This window comes from Dermochelys coriacea, chromosome 6 (genome assembly GCF_009764565.3).
Source record: "Dermochelys coriacea isolate rDerCor1 chromosome 6, rDerCor1.pri.v4, whole genome shotgun sequence".
In the NCBI taxonomy this organism is placed as follows: Eukaryota; Metazoa; Chordata; order Testudines; family Dermochelyidae; genus Dermochelys; species Dermochelys coriacea.
Genome location: NC_050073.1, coordinates 9074587 through 9091098, shown reverse-complemented (window position 1 = coordinate 9091098; position 16512 = coordinate 9074587). Strand labels below are relative to the sequence as shown.

The 16512-nt window shown below is 51.2% G+C and overlaps 1 protein-coding gene across 13 annotated transcripts in view; it reads right to left on the bottom strand.

Annotated features, from left to right (window-relative positions):
* Positions 1-15942, bottom strand: part of LOC119857784 (MLX-interacting protein-like) — a 35882-nt gene extending 19940 nt beyond the window's left edge. For 3 of the 13 annotated variants that reach the window (XM_038407176.2, XM_038407181.2, XM_038407183.2), the window contains exons 1-8: positions 15346-15868; positions 6453-6559; positions 5947-6029; positions 4515-4628; positions 3719-3760; positions 2247-2409; positions 1688-1783; positions 569-706 (exon numbers count right to left, since the gene is read on the bottom strand). In XM_038407176.2, the coding sequence (XP_038263104.1) occupies positions 569-706; positions 1688-1783; positions 2247-2409; positions 3719-3760; positions 4515-4628; positions 5947-6029; positions 6453-6559; positions 15346-15662 (1060 nt within the window). In that variant the 5' untranslated portion in view covers positions 15663-15868. Of the gene's footprint in view, positions 1-568; positions 707-1687; positions 1784-2246; positions 2410-3718; positions 3761-4514; positions 4629-5946; positions 6030-6452; positions 6560-15345 lie in introns of all 13 variants that reach the window. The other 10 variants (XM_043516863.1, XM_043516864.1, XM_038407188.2 and 7 more) reach the window with 9 other exon arrangements.
* Positions 15943-16512: the final 570 nt, after the last annotated feature.

Here is a 16512-nt window from a genome sequence, read left to right as displayed (position 1 = left end):
CTGTGGGTCAGGGTTCTGGGGCACTGGCAGAACTAGTGGGGGATGACTCAGGGCGAGGCTAGCAGGGGGCTATGGGTCACGATTATGGGTCACCGGCAGAACTATGAGGGGAAGCTCAGGTCTGGGCTAGCAGGGGACTGCGGGTTGGGATTGAGGGGCGTCGGCAGAGCTGTGTGGCTGCAGGGTACACAGGATTCCCTGATGCACAGTGGCTGGGGCCGTAGCAGTGGTGACTAGGGTGACAGCTGTGGGTTGGTGTGGTGTGTGCATGGTAGTTCTGAGCATATGGGCAAACCCCTTGGTGAAATGGTGGCTCACTGGCCCAATTACCTCATCTTGAATATTGGGAGGTGGCCTGGAGACATTACATATCCCAGAATGCACTGCTTCAATTTGACCCGAGATACTTCACTGGGTCCATGCTGGGACCCAAAGTCTCGGCTGGCTGCCCCTTGGCATCAGGGACGTTCGCAGTTGGGGCATGGCCATTCAGCTAGCCTGGGCAGCATATGGGCCCAGCCCCGGGCCCAGAAGCAGGAAGAACAGACGTTGGGGGCCCGCTCTGTACCTTTCTTGGCAGCGGCTACATGAGCGACAGACAGGAGGAGTTTCAGGGAGTCAGAGGCGCTAGAGGTGCCAGAGGAGGCACAGCTGAGCCGCTGGAGGCTGGGGCTGGCGGCCCCCAAGGGAGAGCTGGCCGGGCTGTCTGTTGGGTCCAAGTGAGGTGCGGGGAGAGAGAGGCAGAGAAAGACTGAGATAAGGCTCCTTGGCGTACAGCTCTGGTGTCCTGTTAAGGCCCTGCAGCAGGAAGTTCCACTGGTGTGTCCCATGCTGCGGGGGGCAGCTCTCTGTCCACAGTCACTTCACAATCTCCCTGCCATTTCCCTTTGATGAGCCCGTCAGACAATGCCAAGCCCGCAGGGCCAAACCCCATTCCCCACCCCCGAAGCCTGCCAGTCCCCCGCCCTGGGGCTGGATTGGAGCAGGCATCTCCTAGAGAGAAAAGGCCTTTGTGTCCCATTTCCCATCCCTCTGAGCCAGCCTGTGCCCTGTCCTGGGGCTGGCTCAGACTCGGCACCCCCTAGAGGAGAAAGGCCCCATGCTGGGATAGCTGTCCTAGGGCACAGAGAGCAGGGGGCATCTCTTTCAGGGAAGTGAATAGTTTTTAAGCTTCCTCTGCAGGGGCCAGTCTGTAGAGAGTACAGCACCCCGTCCCACGAGGGGTGGGTTCAGGTGAGATACTGGGCGGATCTCTCCACAATGGGATCTCCACCTGGCCTGCAGCGTGTGAGGTGGCAGGCGGCTCAGCAAGCATCTGGCAGAAGCCTGGGCCTGGAAGGAAGAGCCATCTCTGCAGCCAGCTGAGCTAGCAGTGGGTCGGTCACAGGCCAGGCTGTGAACAGCACTCAGCTGCACAACCTGCCCGTGGGGATTTCCAATTCCTCCCAGCAACAGATTAACAGTGTGCTCCACCATGGTGGGGAAAGGACACCCCGGCCTGACCCAGGATGGCAGGGGAGGGGACGCCCCTGGCCTGACCCAGGGTGGCAGGGGAGGGGACGCCCCTGGTCTGATTCCCTCTATCGCCACGCAGCATGGTGTTTGGAAACCCCTCCCCCTCGCCATGCGCCAGGATAGCCCACCTCACCCCAGATGGGATCCATGCACAGTAGCCAGTGCAAGTTACCATGAATGGGGTCCAGGGTGTCCATGAAATCTTCTTCAAAGTTAGGATGCAGCTGGGTTAGGGTGGGCTGAATCATGTCCGCATTGCCTTGGTGAGCTGGGGAACACAGTATGGTGATGGGTGTCAGACACAGCACCAGCTGCTCCCATCCCGCCCAAAGCAGAGCCCTGCCCAACCCATCTCACTCCCCTCAGGCACCAGACTGCCAGGCAGCGAACGAGGACTCTAGGGGGGCCCATTCACACCCCTAGATAGAGAGAGGCAGAGATCCGGAGACAGGAATGCCTGGGGGATACGGGGGGGGGAGAGTCAGAGCTCAGGACCACCCCCTTTTAGCACTTGCGGGGGCAGGGGATGCAAATGAGAGAAAGAAGCGCCTATGAAGCATGGGGGCAGGGCAGAGATCCAGAGAGCGGAATCCCTCTGGGGAGGGGAAGAGATCCAGAGACAAGAATTTCTATGGAGAGATGCGGAAAGGGGGCTGAGACCTGGAGAGGGGAATGTCTATGGGGCATGGAGAGGGGAATACCCTGTGTTAGGGACGCTGATCAGTGCTCACCAAGGCTGCGGGGGTTGGGCCCCCCATATGGGTTGCGGCTGTAGAAGATGGTGTCGGCCAGGTCAGAGATGAGGCTGTCCAGGGTGTCCAGGTCGAGCTCCATGGGGCAGCTGCCCTTGGCCTCACTGCTAAGCCCCTCGCCCGGGGCAGCATGAGCCACTCCCTGCCCGGGGGGGGGGAGGAGAGAGAGACAGACTGATAACTGGTGACCCAGATCCTGAGACAGATGGGACAATAATCGGCAGCACCCTGAACAAACCTTGCTGAGTTAAGGTGAAGTGTCTTGGAAGGTTGCTGTATTATTAAAGCTGTGTCCGGATTACTGTGGGAGGATGTAACTCCTTTAAGGGGGAGACAGGATTAATGCAAACCCTGGGAAGTGGCACGTGCTCAAAGGACTCTCTAAAATGATGGGCTAGACTAGACTGATCTTTTAGTTAAGTGGGTTTCCTTGGAAATACTTGGGTGAGGGGGGAAGCAAGTTAGCGGAGTTACCCTTTTGAAGTGGCGCCTTGGGGAGAAACCCATTGCCTGGCTGATACCCATTCATGGTCTCTTCGAAAGGGATAAAGAAGGGACTCCCTAACTCCTGGGGGAGCTAGTTCTGATTGAGAGCTGCTATGAACTGGTGACGACAGAAATATCCCTGAGTGAGGTCTGGAGGACGGATCATCGGCCAGAGCCCTTGCTGGAGTTGGGGTGATCTCTGGTAAGCTTATTACCAGTGTGTAACTTGTGTTATTGCTTTCATGTTTTCTCTTTAATGCTTTTACTTTAAGAATAAAAGTGCCTGCTCAGAAAAGCCACGTGATCACTTGTAACTGCTAGCAGTGTCATTGTTATTAGTTTCTGATGAGATTTCCCAGCACAGATGCTGGCCTGTTTAGACAGTCTGCTTTGCTGGGGGATATCACAGCACAGTCAGGGGACTGCACAGCCTGGAAATGCCCTAGGCAGGGCGAGGGAGATGTGTGTCTCCACCCAAGAGAGGTGGCGTCTGAGAAGCGTGCAGCTGAGAGTGGGTGCCCTTGCAGGACCACAGAGGGGGAACACAGGTGCAGATGCATCTTACGCTGGGGCTCTTGAGTGCCATTTAAAATGGACTGGGGCAGCAGCATAGATTTGGCCCCCCGACACTCCTCTTCCCCTCTCATGTGCTTCCCCCACCCCTCCCTCCACCAGCCTGACCTCCCTGGACTATGAACCCGTCCATCCACCACCTTCAAATCTGAGTTTGATGCACCAGGTTGCAGTGCCACTCGTGGCTAGGCCTTGGCCCTAGCTCTGCAGCCGATGCCATGTACCAAGACAGGGTCAGGAGCTCCGGCTGTGGGGGAGAGCTCCCAGCAGGGGGTGCTGTAGGGAGTGGGGCAGGAGTGTTAGGAATTGGGGGGAACTCTGGGCTACTCCAGTGCCAGCCTCTCCCAGCAGGAGGTGCTGCAAGCTGTAGGGACAGAGCAAGAAATCTGTACCTGGGTGGATAAAGACTCAGGTTTATCTTTCTTCTTCTGGACCTAAACATTAAACAAACAGGAGCTTTAAAACCAACACATGGTCCTTGCCCACCAGTCCAGGGTGTTGTGTCCTCTGGCATGGGGCTGTTTGCCCATTCACTCCCCATCCCCAGAAGGTTGGGATTTCACTGAGCCAGCCTTTGCTTTCTCAATCACGGGGGTAAATTTGGGTGATCTGAGAAGGAAGTGGGGAATCATGCAGGGGCCAGGGAGGTCCCACCAACTTAGTATTATAGCAGCTGGGGAGATCTACAGAGGGCTGTGGGCAGGCAGGGGTGGCTGCTGGCAGAGATGACAGCCAGCTGTCCAGTAATGGAGGGATGGGGGAAGGGACTGATGGATGGACGGATTCCAGGGAAGCCCAGAGTTGGGCATTGAGTCACCCCTAGACTGCAGGGCAGTAATGGCAGTTTCTCTCTACCTGGAGACTGCTCAGTGCCCTCTTCCCCTTACTTGGCATAGAGATTTCAAAGCATTTTACACCCGAGAGGGAGGGGGGGCTCAGTTTTACTCCTGATGGGCACATCACAGAACCCAGCCCCCACTGCTGCCAACTTTTCCCTAGATGGCAGTGGCAGCAGAGAGGCTGAAGACTGACCAGGTCTGGGGGCCACCATCTACTGCTGCCTGGGCTGTATCTGCTTTGGCATACAGGACAGTGGCCTCTGGGACTGCTAGCAGAACAGGGCACTTTTCAGAGCAATGGGAGGGCACCAGAGATGCAGGGGTGGTGGTGGTGGCGGTGGGGTCTTACCTGTGTGCAGAAGTATGTCCGCCACTTGTGATACTCCCGAATGACCACTCCGATCTGGCGCTTCCAGTACTTCCCTTCCATGATCACGGCCTGCAAGGCAAGGGCAGGGTGGGGCTAGGGCCAATTGGAAAACGGGGGTGGGAGGGAGTTTCCAAAGAAAATTCAGATTTTTCAGCAGAAATTCAAAAAACAAAAAATCTCAGATATAAAATGAAATATTTCAATTAATAAATGCTATGGCCATGCCTCCTGAGAGCTGTAGTTTGATTGCCCCGTGCTTCCATTCTCCCTGGCCTTCCTGGTTGGACTATATTTCCCATGAACACCACAATCTTCCCTCTTGGCAAAGGAAGCAGTGCACTGTGGGCATCCCTGACCATGGTGCATCATGGGAGATGTAGTCCCACTGGGGAGCCCAGCCCAGAATGGAGACTAGGGACATGAGGAAACCGAAGGACAGCACTGCCAAATCACATTTTAATTTTTGGGCATTCCATTTTTCAATGAAAAAATCAGAATTTCCCTGCAAAGCACAGAATTTTTTTGGAAAATTCTGTTTAGTGGAAAACCCATCTTCTGCCAAAGGCAGTTTGGATGGAAAAATGTCAGAGAGCCCTTATGAGGACCCAATCTGGGGAGAGTGGAGTGGAGAGATGACCCTAGGACTATTGGTCAGAGTCCTCTGGGAGGGGACGGGCAGGGTAAGTGAGGGGCAACCCTCACGGGTGAGGAGGCAGGGAGGACCTATGAAGTAATCTGTGTCACTGGTGCAATAAAGTCGCTTGCAGGAGAGGAGCCCCTTGCAGTGCCCCTCATCAGGGCTGGTGCAAGGAGCTTTCACGCCCTAGGCAAAATTTCCCCTTGTGCAGCCCACCGCCCCCGTGGCAGCTCCCCACCGCCCCTGCCCTGAGGCGCCCCTCCTGCGGCAGCTCCCCACCTCCCCTCGGCCCAGGGAGCCCCCCGTGGCAGCTCCCCGCCACCCCCTCCCTACATCCCTCCCCTCAGCCCGGGCTGCCCGCCCCATGGCAGCTCCCTGCAGCCCTCTCCCTCCTTCTCCCCCTCAGCCCGGGGAGCTTTGTGCAGCAGCTCCCTGCCCCAGCTCATCTCTGCTCCGCCTCCTCCCCCAGAACGTGGCTGCTTCTCCCGCCTCCCAGGCTTGGGGCGCCAATCAGCTGTTTGGCGCGCAAGCCTGCGAGGGAGAGAAGCAGAGCGGGGCAGTGTTCAAGGGAGGAAGCAGAGCAGAGGTGAACTGGGGCGGGGAGCGGTTCCCCTGTGTGCCGCCCCCATTACTTGCTGCAGGCGGCCCTCCCCACGCCCCCCTGCCCCAGCTTACCTCCGCTCCACCGCCTCCCCCAACCACTTGGCGCCCTAGGCGACTGCCTAGGTCGCCTTGTGGTTGCACCGGCCCTGCCCCTCATCCCCATTCGCTCACTTCCGGTTTGCGGTGGTCGTCCCCGTCACTGCACTCCAGCGGCGTCATAAAATTGCACACAGGATTCTTCCTCCTCTCCACATCTGCAGGGGGCAAGAAACAACAGTTGCCTTTGCTATAGCCTCCTCTGCCACAGATCAGGGTGCACTCCCATAGGGATTTTGCAATAGGACATGGGGCCACCGACTCTGATCTGGCCCCAGGGTAGGGAGACTGGCTGTCTTGGGGGCGGGCGGAGGGAATGGGACATGGGACCTTTCCCCTCTAGGATGGGGCAGTGGCTGAAAGCTCTTTATGTGGTGCTTTGTCTAGTGAAGCAGGTTCTTGCTGCCCTGAAGGTGGCGTTGCCTCACCCATTCAGCTCAGAGCCCTGGAGACTGAGCAGCCCCTCTGGTATGATGGGCTGCTCTGTTTGGTCAGCTCACCCTGCCACTGCCTGCACTGTGCCCACTCTGGGGAGACTCCAGAGCCCCGTGTGTCCCTGGGCAGCCCCAGCCCCCACTCACACTGCAGATACCATGCCCTCCAGATGGCATTATTGAGCCGAATTTTGTCACGCGGCAGCAGCTTCAGGCCTTTGAACGTTTTCCATTTGGGGGACACGATTTTCCCACTATGAAAAACAAAAGGAACAAAATCCTTTAATGATGCAGATCCAGAGAGTGGGGGACGGGGGCAGGGAAGAACACAGCCTAATGGGAGGAGCAAGCCAATGACAGAAGAGAACAGAGATGGAGAAGGGACAGAAATCCTGTACAGGGCAGGTCAGTATCCCACCAACCAGGCACCCCATGGATCCCCTACAGAGCAGGTCAGTATCCTCCACCAGATACCCCTGCTCACCCCATACATCACCCCATGGATCCCGTACAGAGCAGGTCCGTATTTGACACCGGACACCCCCGCTCACCCCATACACCACCCCATGGATCCTGTAAAAAGCACGTCAGTATCCCCAACCAGACACCCCGGCTCATCCCGTACACCACCCCATGGATCCCGTACAGAGCCCAATTTCTCTCCATCCACACACAGGAAAACCTCTGACCTGTGTTTGGAGATGCTTCAATCAGGCTAGCTGATCCAACTATGGGAATAGGTTAGAACCCAGGCTCTGGTTTAACTTGGGCTGGAACCCACCCACTTTGCAGTGAGGATGCAGGCTAAATAATTTGAGTGCTGATAGTCCTCCAATGCCTTCCCACAACTCCCCACAAGGACAGACAAATTCTGCTGCAATTGACACATCTGACTTGGAAAGAATCTGAGTGTGTCAGCACAAAGAACCAGAGGATACTCAATCTGACATATAGAGACAAGTGCAGAAACAGTAAGGACATGACACCTGGGCTAGGCCAACCTGGGTGCCAATCACCCAGAGCTAACTGTGCAGTGAAGACATGCCCCAGGAGATGCAGGGCATTAAGAAAAGCAAAGACTCTCAGGGCTTCTCCACATGGGGATGTTTCTTTGATGGATCTAGTTTTTTTGGCATGGACTGCCTTGCATCCAAACACACAAGTTCTTTTTTCATCATTATCTAGTGTCTTATCCTGTGCTGGAAGTTATCATCATCCACATCATAAGGGTAAGCCACAAAGGCAAATTGCATGCCACCTAGCTCAGTCTCTACCAAGATCCATAAGACAGTCTAGCTGTATGTTCAGTTTGTGTCCATCATCAGAGGTCTTCCTGTGCCACCAAACCTTTTGGTGTCCATGTGACCGCTGGCCATGTAGTGACATTCCTTGGTAAACACACTTAATAATTTGTTGGTCTTCCATCCTAGTAATATGTCTGTACCAAGAAAGCCACTGAGCCTAAACCTGCGCTGATGGTGACAGTTCAACTATGAATCTCCTTATTGCTAATCTTGCTCTGCCATTTGATATGGAGCAGCTGACGAAGACAACAAGAATCAAAAACATCCTTCTGCTGCTCTTCAGCCTTCCTCAGTGACCACATTTCACTGCCACAAGTTTCCTGGACTGACCCTGGAGAGCCCTGCTTTGGAAGTGACATAACTCTATTCCAGAATGAGCTGTAAGGTTTGTGTGGATGCATTCCAATTTTGGATTATCTACACTGCTTCAGATAGCCCTCCCATAATGCATTACTTCACATGATCTAATGGTCCCTTCTGGCCTTAAACTCTATGACTTGTATGCCCTCCACTGTTCCAGGAACATCTTGACCATATGTCACACGCGCACACCTAGGTTAAATACCAGCACACACTCAAATATGCACCTTTGTGATCACAGCTCGTGGCAAGCTCACATCCCCCAATCCCTTATAGCAAGCTATGCCCTGTACTTCCGTACATCCCGTACAGAGCAGGTCAGTATCCCCCACCAGACACCCCGGCTCACCCCATACACCACCCCATGGATCCATGTGGTGCCATCCAGAGGTCCGGGACTTCCATGGGATGGAGAGCATGTCCAATTCCATCTACCCAAGAATCACCATAACGCAGATATAGGAGTGGCTATGGCAGCATATGCAGGAGAAGGGACACTCTTGGGATAAGGCCCATCACCAGGAAATCTGTCAGAATTGAAAAACCAAGACCTCCCAGGACATGCACTTACTGTGAGGAGCTGGACTGGATTTTTGCCAGGGTGCCCACTGTGGAACCCCTGTATGCTGGATTGTTTGCCCATGCCATCAAGAGGCACCCTATCTATCACGGACTCTCAGGAGATTCCCCTAGACAGCCAAGATCTCTTTGGCACACCAAGCGCTGAACCAAAGACCTAGGGAGAGCCAGTGCTGGAGATAGCCCCTGAGATCCAGCTTGACAAAGCGGAATGGGCCTCAACCATTAAGGGTTATGTGCTGTGTTACAAAAATCTGTCTAGGTTCCGGCTCTATGGGGGATGTAAACAACTCCTATCCAGGTACTGGCTGGGTACTGCCATGTTAGGCAGACAATGCTCTGCGGGAGGACAGATGTGTCCATTCCTAGCCAGCATCCTTAGTTCTCTGCCTACTTGGCTTTATTCCTGACATGCTCAATGGCATGAGCACCACAAAATTGAAGCTAGCAAGGGTTTATGTCCTGAAATAATGAATCCCACATCTATGGCCCAAACATGCCAGTCCCCACTCCCCTTCCAATGCTGCTTGATGCTCCCTCCTGGTGGCAACCCCCATCTCCTCCCCAGTGTCATGTGGTTCAAGGTGGCAGCACTGTGGGTTAAAAGGAAACTTTGATGGAGCTCAGTGACAAATCCAGGATTTTTAATTCAGCAAGTACTTGAGTATGTCAGTGAGGTACCAATGTGGACACAAGAACAAATGGATATAAACTGGCCATCAGGAAGTTTAGACTTGAAATTAGATGAAGGTTTCGAACCAACAGAGGAGTGAAGTTCTGGAACAGCCTTCCAAGGGGAGCAGAAGGGGCAACAGACATATCTGGCTTCAAGACTAAACTTGATAAGTTTATGGAGGGGATGGTATGATAGGATAGCTTAATTTTTGGCAATTAATTGATCTTTGACTATTAGCGGTAAATATGCCCAATGGCCTGTGATGGGATGTTAGTTGGGGTGTGATCTGAGTTACTACAGAGAATTCTTTCCTGGGTGTCTGGCTGGTGAGTCTAGCCCACATGCTCAGGGTTTAGCCGATTGCCATATTTGGGGTAGGGAAGGAATTCTCCTCCAGGGCAGATTGGCAGAGGCTCTGGGGTTTCTTTACCTTCCTCTACAGCGTGGGGCAGATTATTAAATATCAGTGGATAAATCCATAAAGTGCTATGCTCAGCATGATTCTGGAAAATGGGATGCATTTTAATATTTTATGCAATACGATTCCTTAAGACACCCCGTGATTAAAGAGTATCTTTTGATTGGCTCAGCCAACAAAGTTTTTTGCCATTCGGACAGTAACAATCTGTGGGGTGAAATGCTTTTCTCTATCTTCTTTCCTTTTGTTCTGTTTTAAAAACTTTCTTGGTTATCTCGTGTCTGTCCCTTGGAGTATGTAACAAGCTATCTGGTTATAGTTTCTCTCTCTATCGCTAATACTTTATGACTTCTGTGCAATTGTTTTATCAACTTTATTTAGAATTGTACTAACTGCATACAATTATTTGTTTTAAAAATGTATGCTTATGTGTATTAATACGTCTCCTTTATTCCTCTTTGTACAATTATTTAATGACTTTATTTAGAAATGCACTAACAAAAAGAATATTTTCCTCTAAAAATGCATGTTTTTATATATACACACACACTTCTTTATTCTGTTGTTACTAAGATTTTGTAAATTATTTAATGACTTTTAAAAATACAATAAATGCATAAACCATATTTTTCTCTAAAAATGCATTATTCTATATAATGCTTTTCCTTTATTCCTTTGACCTTAAGGTTTTATTTAAAATTGACTAACTGCTTATAAAATATTTTTTCTCTAAAAATGCCTGTTATACAGAGAGAGAGAGAGAGAGAGTATTCTGTCATTACTGTACTAAGATTTTTGTAAATTATGAAGTGCCTTTATTTAGAAATATACGGTGTTAAAATTATTTTTCTCTCAAAATGTAAGTTAACACTTCTGTATTATCTGTCATTCAGACTTTGTATACCTGTTTACTTGATAGTATTGAGAATTGCACTAAATGTGTAAAAAACATCTTTTCCTCTAAAATGAGGAAAAGACATGAAAGCTATATTTTCACTTGTTCTAATGCAAGTTAAGGACAAATTAAATTAAAAAAAAATTAAAGCCCTTTTTTTTTTAAAATGGCCAACCGCACCAAAAATGCACGCATCCAAAAACGAGAGCTAGGGGGTACGTCATAAAGCAAAAAGGGGGATGTGTGGAAACCTGTCAACATTTATGTGATGCAAAAGGTATAGAGATAAAAATAACTTTAAAGGTAGAGAAAATACAGTGGCAGACATACTGTCCAGGCAAGAGAATTCTGAACTGATGCCTATGGATCAGCAGTTGGCTGACCCTACTGGATCAATGAAAGAGGGGAGGTGTGACCCAAAGACTTCTTCATACCAACTGTTGGGGGCACAGGAGCACCCAGGAATACAGTGATCCCCTGGGTTCACCAAAAGAATGTCATATAAGGTCTCTAATGAAACCCTGTGTCATAGTGGTCTTGCCAATCATTTGTGAGATATATGTACAGAGAATATGTGAAGAGCTATGTACATATACTAAAAATTATGTTGTCTATGACTTAAGACAGTTCACCAAAAGGTAACCCACATACTCATGGCAGACAGGAGGGAAGAGATGCTTATCTCACTCTGGCTAGTCGTTTTCAAATTGAGGATTGTATCATTGGCAATGAATGTCCGTTTAAAATCTGAACAAAATGCTAATCCATAGTTTACGGAGACTTGAGCAGGAAACTAACAGGAAAAGGTGAACAGCAAGGGTGGCACACTATCTTCAGATGAGCATCGAAGGTCTGATTGGATGTACCTGGGTGTATTGGATGTATCTGGATGTACAGAGAGACACCCTGGCATTCCTTCAATCTGTGAGGACAAGCCACCAGTGAGTTTGATTTTATGAGAAAGGGTCTCAGCCAAACTAGTTGAAAACACCAGGGTAAGTGACCATGTAGGAGATAGGGAAATGCCTTGTTAGTTAAGTTCAGTCTCTAGAAAATGTGTTATGATTTTGTTTTATATGTTGGTTTGTTTCCTGTATTCTCTCTCTGTCACTTGAATCTCAGTTCTTTGAGGGATAACTCAGTGGTTTGAGTATTGGCCTGCTAATCCAGGGTTGTGAGTTCAATCCCTGAGGGGGCCATTTAGGGATCTGGGGCAAAAATTGGGGATTGGTTGGACTAGATGACCTCCAGAGGTCCCTTCCAACCCTGATATTCTATGATAATAAGCTTATTCTGGTTTTCACCATATCTAAGTGCTGTGTGTTATGTAGAGTGGAGATCCTGAGTTGAATCTGACAAGCCGCTGTGTATTATTCCTTTTGGAACAGTGAATCTAACCTGCGCAGAGAGAGTGAGGCTTGTCAAGGCCTGGAAGGTAGTGCAGGTGTTGCCAGAGGCTGGTGGATTCAGGGAGCTGCTCTACAGCAGGCACCGACAAGCTTTCCTCACCCACCTTCCCTTCCCAAGATGGAAATTCCCTGTAAGTGGAATTTTAGCTCTCAATCTGCTAGGGGAGTTGGTTCTGGCTAAATGAGGCTCCCCTCACCCAAACTGCAGTGGATTCGCTAAGCAGCTGGCAAAAGGATGTCTGGGAAAATCAGAGGCTGATCGAAGTCATCTGATTGTTCTTAAAGCACTTGTATGGCTTTAGATTTGATCTCTCTCTGGTCCAGGAAGTTGTGGGGATGGGACAGCACAGTGGGTTGTAACATGAGCCCAGCAGAGACGAACCGAGAAGCATCAAGCTTCTGAACTCCATTGTGACGTTTTCCAAGTTGTCATACATGTGAATAGGCATGCTGGCACCATGCCGCCTAGTGAGGTTTGTGGGGAAGGGGAGCCACAGATGCTCATAGATATGTGGCTGGGACCCCAAGAAGTCTTAGAAAAACTTCAGGCAATGGCATCATGCATGCTGATTGCTCCATTGGTCTCCTACTGGCTTCAGGAAGCTAGTGAACAGATGGTCCAGAGGACACCTCCCTGAATTTCATGCAGGAGACCTGGGTGAGTAAAGTTTCTCTCTCCCAACCCCTCCACCTCCTGTTAAACCCTTGACCAGATCCACAGTGCGCTATGCAAGAGTTCCCAGGGCATGGAGCCTGTCTTCTCCAGGCCAGCTCCACACTCTCACAGCTCCAGGAATGCAGACTTCAGGCTGTCTGTGTGTGGTAGTGTCGGTCATGGTATGTGACTGGCAGGGGGTTAGCCTGTGTAGGGGGTGATATATGACTGGCAGTGGGCTAGGATGTGGAGGGTGGAAAGTAAATGGCAGTGGGTTAGGCTGTGGAGGTGGTATGTGACTTGCAGTGGGTTAGGCTGTCTAGCAGGCGGGGGGTAGTATGTCACTGGCAGTGGGTTAGGCTGTGTAGGGGTGGTATGTGACTGGCAGTGGGTTGGGCTGGGGAAGCATGTGGGGGGTGGTATGTGACTGGCAGTGGGTTAATCTGTGTAGGGGGTGGGGGTGGTACGTGACTGGCAGTGGGTTAGGCTATGTAGAGATATGGGGGATGGTATGTGACTCAATGTGCGTTAGCCTGTGTAGGAAGGTGGGGATGGTATGTGACTGGCAGTGGATTAGGCTCTGAAGGGGATGGAGGTGGACTGTGTCTGGCACTGGGTTAGGCTGTGGAGGAGGTGTGGGGGTGGTATGTGACTGGCAATAAGTTAGGTTGTGTAGAGGTATGGGGAGTGGTATGTGACTGGCAGTAGGTTAGGCTGTATAGGGGGTGGGCGTGTATGTGACTGGCAGTGGGTTAGGCTGTGTAGGGGGTGGGGGGAAGTATGTGACTGGCAGCGAGTCTGTGTGGGGTGGCTAAAAAGTAGTGGATCAGAGAGATATTCCACCCTTCAGCCCTCCCATCCAGAGGATTTTAGGGCATAATCAAATACTTTAGATGTTTGGGGGAATGAGAGGGAGAAACAGGAGGTGCTAACTGGCCAATTAGCGGTAATTCACAGTCAATTAACACCTGCGAAGTCATTCCCTGTCTCTCAGATCCCAAACTGTGCCTATGCTACCAGTGCAAACTGAGATAATCCGGCTAAACAGTCCTCTAAATTTGCACTAAGAAAAGGAGTACTTGTGGCACCTTAGAGACTAACAAATTTATTAGAGCATAAGCTTTCGTCTCACGAAATGCATCCGATGAAGTGAGCTGTAGCTCACGAAAGCTTATGCTCTAATAAATTTGTTAGTCTCTAAGGTGCCACAAGTACTCCTTTTCTTTTTGCGAATACAGACTAACACGGCTGCTACTCTGAAACCTGTAAATTTGCACTGACACCGTATACAAAAGTCAAATACTTCGGGCTCTGGAGGATGGAGGAGGGATTCAGGGCTGTTAACTAACTGTAAATTATTGCTATTTTCAAAATTAACACGCCTGGCTTCTCACTGAGTACCTTAGTCTTGTTTATAAAATTATGGAAATTTCCTGACCAAAATCTCTGTTACGGTTGAAGGTTTCCAGTGGTAACTTAACAAACACCCTATAAGGAATATTGTAGTATAAAAAAAAACCACAAGCCAAGCATAGCGATTGCAGAAAATTCAGAGTTAAGCTTAAACTTAAAGCAAAAACTTTGAAAGGGTGGAAATGTAGTCAGGCTCAGCACGGGGTGCCCCGAAGAAATCTAGCAGACACAACTGTTTGCATCTGCACCAAAGATTTCCTTCCCTCTCAGGAGGGCCTACAAATGCTGTCTGACTTATCCAGGTGTTGTGCAACCACCTATACAGCCCCGCGAAAGAGATGCTCTTTCCGATTTCCTGATCTGACAATGGCAGAGCAAAAGCAACCCTTCTTCAGTACAATGCCCTGTGCTGCCACATACACAAGCCACTGCAGATACTAATGCAAAGCTGATGTATTGAGTGTATACAAACCGCAGAGGCCTGGAGCAGGAAATTACAGCACTAGCATGATGAAGAGAACAAAGGTTAGAGCAGTGAGGAAGTGTCATGCTTACAAATGGCTTCCTCTGTATAGATTCATAGATTCCAAGGCCAGATCATTCTAGTCTGACCTCCTGTTTAATACAGGCCAGAGAACTACCCCAAAAATCATGCCTAGAGCAGAGCTTTTAGAAAAACATCCAATCTTGATTTACAAATTGCCAGCGATGGAAAATCCACCACTAGCCTTGGTAAATTGTTCCAGTAGTTAATTACTCTCACAGCCAAAAATTCACACCTTATTTCCAGTCTGAATTTGTCTAGCTTCAACGTCTAGCCACTAGATCATGTTCTACTTTTCTCTGCTAGATTGAAGAGCCCATTATTAAATATTTGTTCCCCATGTAGGTACTTATAGACAGTAATCAACTCACCCAATTAACCTTTTCTTTGTTAAGCTAAATAGACTGAACTCCTCGAGTCTCTCACTATATGGCATGTTTTCTAATATTTTAATCATACTCATGACTCTTCTCTGAATGCTCTCCAATTAATCAACATCCTTCTTGAACTGTGGACCCCAGAACTGGACACAGGAGTCCAGAAGGTCACAGCCATGTCAAATACAAAGGTAAAATAACCTTGTTACTCCTAATGGAGATTCACGCTCCCCCTCCCCACTGGGATCCACACTATGAGGCACAACAGTGAGAACTCACCCTCTCAGCTCCTGCCCACGGCGGGATCTGTGCCCCGGGGCACTAATACCACGATTCACAGCCCCGGCCCTTCCGAGCAGGAGCCACACCCCGGGGCACTAGCACCAGGCTTCGTTTTCCCACCTTCTCACCTGTAGGCGAGCGTCATGCATTCGAAGAGCTTGGTGAGAGAGGCGTCGATGCTGAGGGCACTGCTGCTACGAGGCCCATAGCGGTAGGTCCGGCACGTGCAGGCGTCGACTGTGTCAAAGTCGTAGGCGCCCCCGGGCACTGCGGCCCCCTTGCCTGCCCCAGCCCCCTCCCGCCGGTTGCTAGCCCCCGGCTCCACGGCCCCCACCCGCTCCGCCATGCTCCCAACTGCAGTCCTGCCCCCCGGGTCCGGCTCGGGGTCAGCGTGCGGCTCCGACACCATGAAGTGGCCACTGTGGATGACCTGGGGTCGCGACATCCTGGGCAACCAGGGCACGTCCCTAGCAACCACCTGGCAGTGCCACAATCACCCAGGCACCACACCCCTGTTGCCAAGGCAACCAGAACGTTGGTGGGGGCTTAATCCGTCCCCAAAACCTGGTCACTGGCAGGAGTCGGAGCGCAAGCTGCAGCTGGGCCAGGCCCCTGCTCCAGGCTGCCATAGCAACAAGGAAGACACCTCGTGCGCATGAGCAGCAGCCGCCGCTCCCCCTCTGCGCATGGCACCATGGGAATTGTAGTTCCGTCACACTCTCCCACGCGGATTGCTCCTCCGGGCAGACACAACATGACGCCCGAGCCCAGACGCCGTCGAATAGAACTACATTGCCCGAGCTGCCCCGCGGCCGGCGGGTTCCGTGTGCCTGAGCCCGGCAGGCTGCGGGACGCAGTGGAGCTGGGGAGAGGGGCCAGTCCGTCCAAAGCCCCTCTCCACGCCCCCCAGCCCCGTGCACGGGGCCCTGGCGTAGGGTCCGCTCAGCACCATGCCCCCCTGGGTTAGTGGGTTTAGGGGATGGAAGGGGCTTCCCCCACCCAGAACCCCTGAGTCCAGCCCCTTTGTGCAGGGAGTTCAGAGGGACAGAGTTCATGGCGTGTTCGCTCTGGAACCTAATGACAGCGACAGTGTTAATTATTTCACTGCTGAGGGCCTAGCTACACTGGGATACCAGCATCTGATGAAGGGAGCTGTAGCTCACCAAAGCTTATGCTCTAATAAATTTGTTAGTCTCTAAGGTGCCACAAGTCCTCCTGTTCTTTTTGCGAATACAGACTTAACAGGGCGGCTACTCTAAAACTGGGATACTGGGTGGCGCTTGGAGTTGTGGGTG